The sequence below is a fragment of the Gymnoscopelus braueri genome (genome assembly GCF_963280865.1).
Source record: "Gymnoscopelus braueri genome assembly, chromosome: 22".
In the NCBI taxonomy this organism is placed as follows: Eukaryota; Metazoa; Chordata; class Actinopteri; order Myctophiformes; family Myctophidae; genus Gymnoscopelus; species Gymnoscopelus braueri.
The window spans coordinates 7,734,474-7,746,908 of record NC_137624.1 but is presented as its reverse complement, the minus strand read 5'-3'; the positions used below and the strand labels follow the sequence as shown (position 1 = coordinate 7,746,908).

Genomic DNA, 12,435 nt, shown 5'->3' with positions numbered 1-12,435 from the left:
CTAAAAAGTAACTAGTAACTAAAGTTTTCAAATAATTGTAGTGGAGTTAAAAGTTCAATATTTGCCTCTGAGATGTACATAGTGGAGTAAAAGTATTGAAAATTGGAAACACTCCAGTAAAGTAAATAATCCTAAAAAGTGTACTTAAGTACAAATGTATTTAGTTACTTTCCACCACTGCATAAAAGTTACAAATCTCAGCTTTTAAGATGGTCAGTACAAAGTGCAATGCACTTAATACCAAAACTGTTGTTTTGAACCCCTGCAGAAGAAGAGCAGAGAGGAGAGCTGTGGCGAGGGCAGCGGCGTGGAGATCCTGGAGAACAAGCCTTACGAGGACGGCCCCGGGGGGTCGGGTCAGTACACCCACAAGGTGTACCACATCGGCAAACACATCCCCTCCTGGTTCTGTGCCATCCTGCCCCAAGCTGCCCTGCGAGTGGAGGAGGAATCCTGGAACGCTTATCCCTATACCCGCACCCGGTAAGAGACAGCTTGGCTTTCTGTACTGTTTTTGACCTCTTAAAGGGATAGTTCACCCCCAAAATGACTTTTTTTTCCTATCGATTAATCACCCCATGGAGACTTGAATTCATGGATATTGTTTTAGTTTTTGTTGCATTTCTAAGCCTATAATTTGATGACCGGCAGCGGTTCTGGTATAGGAGACACAAAGAGGTCTCCTTTGTGTCTCCTACCGGAACCGCTGCCTACCCGTCCGCTGGTCATCAAATTATTGTCTTAGGAATGCGACAAAAACAAAGAAATATCCATGATTTGAAGTCTCTATGGGGTGACTAATCGATAGAAAAAAACTCCTTTTGTGGGTGAACTATCCCTTTAAGGCCAGACCGCACCAATGCAACTAGTCGCAACTCCTTGCAAAAAAACGGTTTCAAGGCCAGTCCACACCAATGCAACTTCTGGTTGCAACTGCCATTGGGGATAATGGTTGCAAGTAGTTGCATGTAGTAGTTGCATGTTGCAAGGAGTTGCATGTTGCAAGGAGTTGCATTGGTGTGGACTGGCTTTTAGGCTGTTTACCTTTGTGAGATTTAATTGTGTCATTGATGGTGATGCAAGTGATATTTTGTGGATAAAATAAGTTAAAGCTCTATATTCAGATAGTAATCACTGGTTTCCCAAACAGTGGGTCGGGAAAGATTTTTTTTATTATTATTTCAAAAGTCAAAAATCACACTTTCCAGAATTCTGATACATAAAAAAAAAGAAGAAATTCCATGAATTTTAAAACCACAAGTGGAAATAGCCGATCTACAAGCTCACAGCGCGTTTCACTGGTTTGGGTCACAGGGAGACATCGAATCTCTTCTCTTTTGGGTCTCGTGCTAAATCGTTCGGGAACCACTGCTATATGAATGTTTGTTCAGTAGCAGGGGTCTCCCACTATCTCCAGCTCTTTCGGGCTTGTAGATCTTCAGCGAATGTTCGCCTATTATGACATGTCCAGAATAGGGACGCTATGATTCAAGTGGTTAAGTAAAAAAGGTAGGGACACATCCCTGACGACCTCTCTGTCCCTTTCTCTCAGGTACACGTGTCCCTTTGTAGAGAAGTTCTCTATAGACATCGAGACTTATTATAAACCAGACACTGGGGGTCAAGTGGACGTCTTCAATCTGTCTTCTGCAGAGAAGAGACAGAGGACAATAGGTTAGTGTTTCACACACACACACACACACACACACACACACACACACACACACACACACACACACACTCACACTCACACTCACACTCACACTCACACTCACACTCACTCACACTCACACTCACACTCACACTCACACTCACCCACACACACACACACACACACACACACACACACACACACACACACACAAGCACACATGCATTCTGTTGTTGTCCTGTGTGCATGCATGTGTGCGTACATGCATGTGTGCGTACATGCATGTGTGCGTACATGCATACGCACGTGTGTATGTGTGAGAGAGAGAAAGATTGTGTGTGTGTGTGTGTGAGAGAGAGAGAAAGTGTGTGTGATGCCCCAGCATGATGTGGGATGCTGATGAGGTGAACACAGACATTCCCTGCAGGGGGTAAGAGTCCTTGGTGTGATTACATCACACACACACACACACACACACACACACACACACACACACACACACACACACACACACACACACACACACACACACACACACACACACACACACACACACACACACACACACACACACACACACACGTATTGCCATCTACGTACGTGGAGACTTTTTCCATTAAAAACCCAACCCCTAACCCTAAAATCTACTCCCTAAATGCCTCATCTTAACTCACACAACCTGAACGTTTTCTTAATTGTTGTAACCAGTGGTGGACAAAGTATACACTCTAGTAGTAAATACTCAAGTATTCAAAAGTACAAATTACGAAACACATTTTTAGAAATGATCAGAAATGTCAGACATTTTCAGAAAATAGGGGAAATAGCAGATCTACAAGCTCGTGTCACGCCGCAGCGCGTTGTGAGCTTGCAATTTTCACTATTTTATGAAATAGGGCTTATGTTTGAATTGTAGTGTAGTGAAAGTCATCAGCTTGCAAAAAACAAAAACCTAAAAACAAAAATGTACTTTAGTACAGTACTCAAGTAAATGTACCTAGTTACTGTCCACCACTGATTGTAACCTTGGCTCTAAAAAGCTTTATTAGCCATGAAAGTGAGCATTTCTCTCAAGGTGACCAGAAACATTTCCCCTTAAGTCACATTTTGTTTGGTGTTACTACTTGAGAGGACATTATGTCCCCATTGTGGCATGCATGCCACAATGGACCACATGCACAGCAGGTTTACAGCATGCTATGGCGGCATGCTGGTACTCTTCACTCATATGATTTGCATAAATTAATCTGGATATTGCAGATGCTTCTGCTGCCCTCTCTCTTAACATTAAACCTGGCATCCTTATTTTGGGTCTCATAATTGGTGAAAGATTTCCAGAAATTGTAAGAAAACAAAAAAAGGACAACAATCTCTATTCGTCATAATATGACAAAGTAAATACAGTATATCGTTACTGATATATATCGTTAATATCTCCATATTTCAATTTCTTATGTTTTTTCGTAAATTAATGCCCTATCCTCATACAAGAGTGTCGCACAAAAGAGAGAAAATTGCAGATCTACCAGCTTGTAGATCTGCTATTTTCACTATAAAATGTATAAACTAATAATAAAAAATTAATGGTTTTGGACATGTACAAAGTTTCCACCCGACAGCAACGATATAGTGTTTAAGTGGTTAAAAAACTGGGAAGCAAACACTTCCATGTATTTTGTGGGAAGATTAATAGTCCTATCGGGGTGAACGGGCTTTAGCGGCCCGGGCCCCTATAGGCTTTGGAACGCCCTCCCTGAGGATCTGAGACTAGCACAATCAGTGCTCTGCTTCAAATCTTAAGTGTTTCTCTTAGGACTATTTGCCTTTAACCCATTAAGACCGGGAAAGCATCAGTGTCATTTTAAGATTTATTTGGCTATTTTTTTTAATCTTTGAATATATATGTTTTGTAAAGCGAACATTTTAACTCAAATCTTTGCTTCTTGGGGTTCTACAAATGTCTTCTACATTCTATACACAACAGTTTAAAAAAAAAACGTATGTTGCTATAATCAATGGTTCTCAAACTTTCTCATGTCAAGCACCCCCAAAATGGTATGTATTTGGCTGCGGACCCCCATCTGAAATATATGTTGTTCCCTCAGATTTGAGTTACAAATGTTCGCTTTAAAAAATATATATATTCAAAGATTTGCACAAATTTTCACAATTGTTCAAAAATAGCAGATCTACAAGCTCATATTATGAGTATATCTGCTATTTGTGAATAGCCAAAGTATAAAATAATGGTTAAAGTGGTTACACAGATGCATTCCCGGTTTTGCTAGGTAAATTGTTTATTCCGTTGATAATGTGTTGTTTTTGTGTGTGTGTTTTTTTCGTGTTTTCAACACTTTCTGTAAAGTAACTTTGTTTCGAAAAGACGAATAAAGGCATTATCATTAATGTGTTCCATACAGACCCCATAGACATAGTGAGAGACTACATCCCTCCACATGAGTACCTGGTGGAGGAAGACCCCAAGCTGTATCAGTCCGTCAAGACCAAGCGAGGCCCGCTGACGGAGGACTGGATCGAGGAGATCAACCGGAACCATGGGCAGACCCCCGTCATGTGTGCCTACAAGCTCTGCAAGGTGGAGTTCAGATACTGGGGGATGCAGTCCAAGATCGAACGCTTCATCCATGATGTGGGTAGGTACTGTTGTGAGACAGCCGGTTCCTCAGAGGTTTTCGCGTCAAGGATCCCTAAATTGATACTGTAAATTGTCAAATTTACTCCACCCCAAGTAAAATTAGCTCAGTCAAAATGTTACCCGAGTAAAAGTACAAAAGTAATTGCTTTTAAATATACTTAGGGATTCAAAAGTACATGCTTTTAAAAATACCAATCCAATATCAATGCATTGCTGTAATGTTTTCACAATGAATTTATAGAACCTTGTAAGCGATGCAGTTTGGTATGTTTTTTTGTCTGTGTGTGCGCTTTTCATAACATGGACTTCAGATAAGGCCATGGAGTGTTCTTGGAGGTTTGTCAGGCTGATTCAGCTGCTCACACTCAGCTCATTCTTCTCCTGCTGCTGCCATTACCGTGTTTTGTTTTGAGTTGAAACAAGAACTCAAAAAAGTGGTGGATATATGGATACGTTTGCACGCCTGGATGACGTATTTCCGCTTTTATGTAGATCAGGGGTCTTCAACGTTTTTCGGGCCAAGGACCCCTTAGCTGACAGAGAGATGAAGCAGGGACCCCATACGATTCTTATATTTTAGAACGCTTTCCATTCTGTCATACAGAAACGTGAATGGCACCTGCATTGTGGCCTTGCATAGAACTTTAAAATTCTGTTCAGCTCACAACCCAGACATTGAAATTGGAGAAGTAAAAAATTGGAGAAGTAAAAACTTCTGACTAGACACATAACTTCAACATGCGTGAGAACACTGTTCCGTGTGAAATCCATTGAACCTCAGAATGGTGAAATAGAGAGCAGTTCTTCACAGCTTTCATGACATCTGACAATTCAGCACTAATTTCTTTGGCAACGTTACGTGTGACTCCCTAGTCCCTGTGTAGCATGCAGTTTAACCTGTAACCTGTGTAGCCTGCAGTTTAACCTGTAACTTGTGTAGCATGCAGTGCCTCCATCAGGTGCACACATACTGTAGGAGCCAACCAGTGCTCGAGCACCTGCCTGCTTTCATAGGAGAAATTGTAGCCCTTATCTTATTTAAATATCGATCTTGCAGTTGAGCAGTTGCTCTCCACCCTGCTCCCATTCAATACAATGTAGGTTAGGTCGCTTTGTTTTCTCATCCTGATATGTCTGAAAACGTTTTAGTTGAGCATGGATGTCTCCATGTTTCTTGTTAAAACTAGAGTATAAAGGGCACGAAAATAGCAAATTAAAGTTGTCAGCACTCGCTATGCAACACTTTTAAAAACTCACAGCAGAAGAAGGAAATGTAAGCATTTCTCAGACATGAAGTATGTTCACATTATAGGACATTATGCAAGTAACACTCAAAAGTGTGAACTTGCTACAGTAGGTTCTGTTGACAGGCTTTTTATTAGGGCTTATCTATGAATCATTATCATTCATATTTGTAATTTTATGAAGTATGCACACTTTTACTAGACTGGGTCTATATTGTTTAACTTATCTGTTTAAGGAGATACAGAGGTTTTTATCAAGGAGATAGAACGGAAGCGGACGGGTAGCCATATTTTTTGGCACGATGATCCATCTGTCCCTTCCTTCTCAGAGTCACCGTGGGTGATTCCAGAGCTGCGCTAGCCCCCCCGTGTGGAAAAAAAAACAAAAAACAAAAAGACTGATAACACGTTTTTTACCGTGTTCGGCACCTAAGCGATACTCTCTGAAAACACGTTTTTTACCGTGTTTGGCACCCGATGTGTTAAGTACAGTACTCAAGTAAATTCACTCCGTTACTGTCCACCACTGCCTCTGAACAATGCATTGCCACAAGCAAAGCAACAATGATGTTTTCACCAAATTAGGTACAAGTATTCAGGCATGTGACAATGAGCATCAAATAGGGTTTTGATATTCCATACTATACTGTTTGCCTGTAATTGGCTTCCAAAACATCCAATCCTCCCCAAATTGGAATCGCACGTTGAGAGGCCTCTATGCAGCACACTGCCAAAGGCGACTTTTACTTCTAGGGTGCCACAAATGTTGAAAAGTTGCTCTGTGTGTTCTATAAATGCTATTTCACCACACAGCCCAGGCAACTCAGCCTGATGGAGATATACGCTCCGTGGAGAGCCCTTACACTAGTTTAAAGCAGCAATCCGGAACTTATTTTAGTTAAAGACGGGGTGCCGTGATTTTCAGTGATTCCCCCCCCCCCCTAAAACATAATCATCAGGTATTATGGTTATACTAGGAGGAAGATTTTTTTCAAAAAAGTGTACAGAAATTGTTAAAATTATTTTTTTATGTGGACACGCCTCCAGTTCATTAAGTATACCTGGTTCTCACCTTAGCACCTCCTCCACCACCTTAGCACCACCCACCCGTCCTAGTCCCTCCTCCTCCTCATGCCCACACCTGTTGTGTTATGATAATGAGGGGGAGGGTATATATTTACTATGTCACTAAAGGGCTGTTTTCTCATGAAAAACAGAAAAAGTGCAAAACCATGGCACCACCTCTTTAATTCATTGTTATTTTAACCAATGTATATGGAAAAGTATGTTAATACAATATACATAACTAGTACATCTGCAGTGGTTGGAGGTTGTCTTTCCCTACTCTTCCATTGAGACATTTAGATTGTGGTCAGGCAGGACCTACTAGTTGACAAGAGGCATTGTATGAAACTCAAATCGAACCAACTTGCCTTCCCAAGGCGAGTTGTTCTAGCTGACGAGTGAAAGAATAGTTCATCTCTGTTAGCTTCTGCCCTTGCATGGCGGATCTGGGTTTGAATCCCGGGTAGGTACATCTGCAGGGCGTGGACGTGGTCTCCCTACTCTTCCACTGAGCCATTTTAACCCTGGTGTCGGCTAGGAACTGGTTAACAAGTAGTAATGCCTTTAAGCTGATAAGACCAATATTATTTCCTGGCCAAGGGGGGTTTCATGCAAGATATTCGGGTTCGAATCACTTTCCGTTATCTCTCTCTGGCAGAATAGGACACAACATTTACTGATTGTAGTTTTGACTCTTCTGACCAGAATCACCGTCTTTCGATTGCACTCTCCCATATGTTTCCAGTAATAAAAGCCGGCAGGAGAAGCAGGGAGCAAAATGAGACAGAAAGAGCGTCCACAATATAATGACGGAAGAAACGAGGTTAAGCAATTATATCGCAAGAGAGAAGTGTAATTTTGAAAGAGTAGAACCAGAGAGAAAAGAAGAGCGAACACTGGCTCTCTGAGATAACAGAGAACAGCAGACAGGATCATTTGCTGCCTGTGTTTGGCTGGCAGGTTAATCACAGTAATCTGGGTGCTGTTTATACACTCTCTCACTGCTCTCAGACCATTCTCTCACATACTATGATAGACACACAGGAGCTCGGAATCATTAACCACTTTAACCCTGTCGTCCCAATTTTGGGGCATGTCATTATAGGGCGGAAATGAAAATGTAAACTCACACAAGGTGTCGCAATGGCCAGTCTTCCACGAGGCCACTAAACCCCTAGGGGGTCCTCAGAGTTACTACAGGGGGGCTGCCAAATCTTTGTGTGATAGGATTTTTTTTTACACCAACCACTTGAACCCTAGCATCCCTATTCTGAGGGGAATATTAGCCGAAAATAGCCGATCTACAGCAACGATAAGCCGGAAAGCACTGGAGAGCTCGGGCAGTTTTAAAGGCTTTTTTTTATTATTGAAGGTATTAGTAGTAGTTTTATTTTGTTTAATTTGCTTTAAAAAAATTAAAAGCAAATTAATACAAAGCCTTCATTTGTTATCATTGGGTTAGGGTTAAACATAGACAAAAAAGGTGTAGGCTGAAGCCTTAGCTTATTGTGCCTACCCTTTTAACCTTTCAATAACTATCATAGGTAAGAAAATACAACAAAACAAACAACAAAAAAACACAAAAAAATCACTTGGATTTTCAAAACAGAAAAAGAGAAAAATAGTAACAGAAACCAACCTTCTGTTTTTTTATTATAATTGATAGTATCTCTCAAGTATATTTTATGTCATAGTAAAATTATATAGCATATAATATATATAATTATATGAAATATATTTCATATCATACCAATGTTCTATATTTATATATTATGTTAGATCTGTATTCTGCACATCTTTTTAAATTTGTTTATTGAGCTAAAACATTTTTGTTCATCATCTAAGCTATTTCATAAATTGACCCCTTTAACCGATATACATTTACCTTTATTATTGATTTTGCATGCGTTCGTTGAAAACAGCAATTCCCCTTAAGTTGTACCGGCTCTCTCTAGGCCGGAAAAGGTGCTACTGTATGTACAAAAAAACAAAACAAGACTGACATTTTGATGTCGATCATAGTCAGATGGCAGGCAGAGGCTAGAGTGGCATTTAACCCATTAAAACCCAGAAAGCATCTGTTTTATTTTAGATTTTAGCTATATATATATATATATATATATATATATATATATATATATATATATATATATATTTTTTTTTTATACTTAAATGCCACTCTAGCCTCTGTCTGCCATCTGACTATGATCGACATCAAACATTTTTTTCCAGAAAACTCTTTTAGAACAGTGGTTTAGAAAAGTAGTTCTCAAGAATATCAGATATACAGTGGAGGGGGGGGGGGGGGGGGTTCTAGTGTGCATTAGCATTTTAACCACTTTAACCCCTAACGTTGGCTATTCAAAAATAGCAGATCTACAAGCTCATAGCGCGGCACTCGGTGCTGCGCTATGAGCTTGTAGATCTGCTATTTTTCTAAAATCTTGAACATTTAGTGAACATTTTAAACACAAATCCTTGCTTCTGGGGGTTCCTGGCACAATATATTTTCAGATGGGGGTCCGCGGCCAAATATTTATCAATGTGGGGGTCCTTTCCGTCCCTCCCAGGCTTACGCAAAGTGATGGTCCGAGCTCACCGGCAGGCGTGGTGCTGGCAGGACGAGTGGTACGGCCTGACCATCGACGACATCCGGCTGCTGGAGCTGGAGACCCAGCTGGCCCTGGCCAGGAAGATGGCCCAGTACAGCCTCACCGAGGAGGAGGGAGCCGAGACCAACGGAGGAGGGGGGTCCTCCGTGGGCCACCAGGACCAGGACCAGGGGGGGGCCGAAGGCCAGCTGCTGGGGGTCATCCCCGAGACGGGTACGGATGAGACGCGGGGGGAGCTCACCAAGCAGTGGTCCATTTCTTCTAGATCCTCCAACCGGTCTTCTAAAAGAGGTGTGGAGTCACGTATCTTAACACATTTTGGGCGGGAACCCCATTTTGTAACTATACCTTTCAGGGCGGAACCCCTTTTGGGGTTCCTGTTGCTATATGTACAGTATATAGCAACATACGTTTTTTATCATTTTTGAATAAATATTTGAAGTTTTTCAGAAAACTTAGGTCAGGATTTAGACGGCGTTTTTAGACTCGGCCTCAGGTCTAAATGGGTTAAAGGAGTAGTTCACCCAAAACATGACTTACAACATGAAGCCTTGATTTTTTTTGTTTTTGACGCATTCCTAAGCCAATATTGACTGGGTGTAAAGAGACTCCCTTGAGTCTCTTACCGGATACTTTAGCATCAAAAAAATCTCCATGAATTCAATGCTTCATGGGGTGTGTAGTTGATAGAAAATAAGTAATTTTTTGGGTGAACTATTCCTTTAACTATACCCAACGCGTGTCTTACTGTACCTTATCGTTGCTGTCGGGCCAGAAACCTCTTATCTCCATATTTTAACTTTTTGTGTTTTTTCGTAAATTTATACTTGATCATACAACAGCGTCACACTAAGACTAAAGCAAAAGTAGCAGATCTGCAAGCTCGAAATGCGGTGCAAAGCAACACGTTTTGAGCTTCTGCTACTTTTGCCGTTTTTGAATCTGAATCCTGAAAAGTAACAGTTTTGGACATAATGGGTTTCCACCCGACAGAGACGTTATGTAAATGAAGTATGATAAAATATAACGTGTCTGTCGGGCAGTAATCTCTCAAGAACTGATTCTGCTCTCCGCTTGAATCTGTCGGGGGGGTTCGTCATAACGTGTACGCACTGGCCTACAAGTGGGCGTGCTTTCAGATCAAAGGCGCTTTACCCAACCAAATGTAGTGGGCGGGATTTACTGTCTGCTCTCGCTTCCCACTGAAAACAAAACCGAAACTCATTTAACAATAGCGTCCTCGGAGCAGACAAAACCACGGAAAGATATTCACATTTTAACTTGCTCTTTCCTCATAGAAACAAGTGGGCTTATAACCAAAACGATCCATGTTCTCTGGGAGAAGTGGTGTTAGTGTTCCGTGTAGAAATATTGTTAGTGGGAATGAAAACATAAGCGCACCACCGGAAGTGGAGCGCTGAGGGCAGACCAAAAACCCTGGTTTCCTTGCGCACGGGTGCTCCATTTAGCTCCCCCCAGAGCCAAGTGAAACAGTAAAAAACAGCAGAGGGCGCTGTTTTTCCTTTGTATTTGGCAATGGGTTCCCAGATTGGTTGGGCAGAAACCTTGTATCTCCATATTTCAACTTTTTTATCCTACTTTGTCGTACAGCAGTGTCGTGCAAAAGTAGCACAAGCTTTTGTTAAAAGTGAAAGTGGTTAAGTCTGTATGTGGGTTTTATAAATATTAATATTGAACCAGTGAAAAGTATTTAAAAGAGCTCGTTAAATAATAACTACATTGGATCCAGTGGAACACTTTTTTTCTCTCTATTTCCTGAAAAGTAACCGTTTTGGACATACAAGGTTTCTGCCCCGACAGCGGCAATAAGAAAGATAATTAATTCTCTTATGTAAAGTCTGTTGTATGTTGTCGTGAAGTTTGATCCAGTGTTTCCTATGTGTACAGGCAGCCCATCTCACCAGAGCATTTCAGAGTGGAGAATGCAGAGCATTGCCCGGGACTCCGATGAAAGCACAGACGACGAGTTTTTTGATGCACATGGTACGCTCAAAGACCGTTTCTGTGTTGTACATACTATAATCCTAAAAGTGTGTGCAAAGTAGGCTATTTAAAAAGATAATAAATTGTTTGCTCTAATTAACTTGGCCCAGTCTTTGGTCACAAAGCGCTTTGTACAATATACCCTTTGTACAATACACAGCTAAAGCCCAATTTCTTTTAAGACACAACTGCAAATTCCTTCTCATTAAGTGAACTTGCATTACTTAATTGGAAAGCTGTTAATGTTGAATTGTGTCAATTGTCGTCTTATTTTAGTGTTATTGTTATTGCATGACACTGCAGTTAAAATGTTTCTGTACAATACTGGTGCCAGCAGTATATATTACTCAAACTTTACATGCCTTTTACATGCTCTTGTTTTTCGTCCTGCAGAAGACTTCTCAGATAATGAGGAGATATTTCCCACAGAGATCGCTAAATGGAATTCCAATGATCTGATTGACAAAATAGAGACGACAGAAGTAGATGAAGGAAATGGTAGGTTATTATACATGTGTATATATACACTGTAGAGTATCACCCATCAGGCTGATTAAACTGTGCCAGAGTGCTGGGTGATAATTTCTCATACCCATAATAATATTTATTCACACGGTCAATAAGAAAGAAAATAGTATTTGATCGACCCTTTAATTTAATTGATAGATAATTCAATAGATCCTGGTTTAACTATTTTGGGCATGTCAAGTCTGCAAATAGATGTCTCCGCCAGGCCGAAGGCATGGCCGACACTATATGTGTTGCACCCTGTCTGTGTGTGTGTGCGTGTGTGCGTGCATGCGTGCGTGCGTGCGTGCGTGCGTGCGTGCGTGTGCGTGTGCGTGTGCGTGTGCGTGTGTGTGTGTGTGTCCGTGCGTGCGTCCGTCTGTCCGACTTTCTGTGAGCAGCTAATCTCCAGTACCGTTGGGCCGATCGCAGCGAACACACTCCCTGGATGCCTGCATTTTTCAGATCGGCCTGTTATAGTGCCACCAGGAGGTCGATTTGTGCAAAACAAATGTGAAAAGGAATGTAAAACATTTTTTTTAATAATACTCCTTCAGATTTTATCAAAATTTCACGGTACACATGATCTCTATAGTCATGTGATCAAGACGGATCTGTTAGATTTTTCATATTCCATCCTGATTGGCTAAGATTGACATCTAAAGTTTGCAGAATTGGCCCGTTTTGAACAAAATG

General features: G+C 41.1%; 1 protein-coding gene across 4 annotated transcripts in view; it reads left to right on the top strand.

The window, feature by feature from the left end:
- Nucleotides 1–12,435, top strand: part of pitpnm2 (phosphatidylinositol transfer protein, membrane-associated 2) — a 90,368-nt gene that overhangs the window by 24,926 nt on the left and 53,007 nt on the right. For all 4 annotated transcript variants that reach the window (XM_080418879.1, XM_080418881.1, XM_080418878.1 and 1 more), the window contains exons 4-9: nt 269–483; nt 1,553–1,674; nt 4,072–4,305; nt 9,187–9,519; nt 11,137–11,232; nt 11,626–11,730. In XM_080418879.1, the coding sequence (XP_080275005.1) occupies nt 269–483; nt 1,553–1,674; nt 4,072–4,305; nt 9,187–9,519; nt 11,137–11,232; nt 11,626–11,730 (1,105 nt within the window). The remainder of the gene's footprint in view (nt 1–268; nt 484–1,552; nt 1,675–4,071; nt 4,306–9,186; nt 9,520–11,136; nt 11,233–11,625; nt 11,731–12,435) is intronic.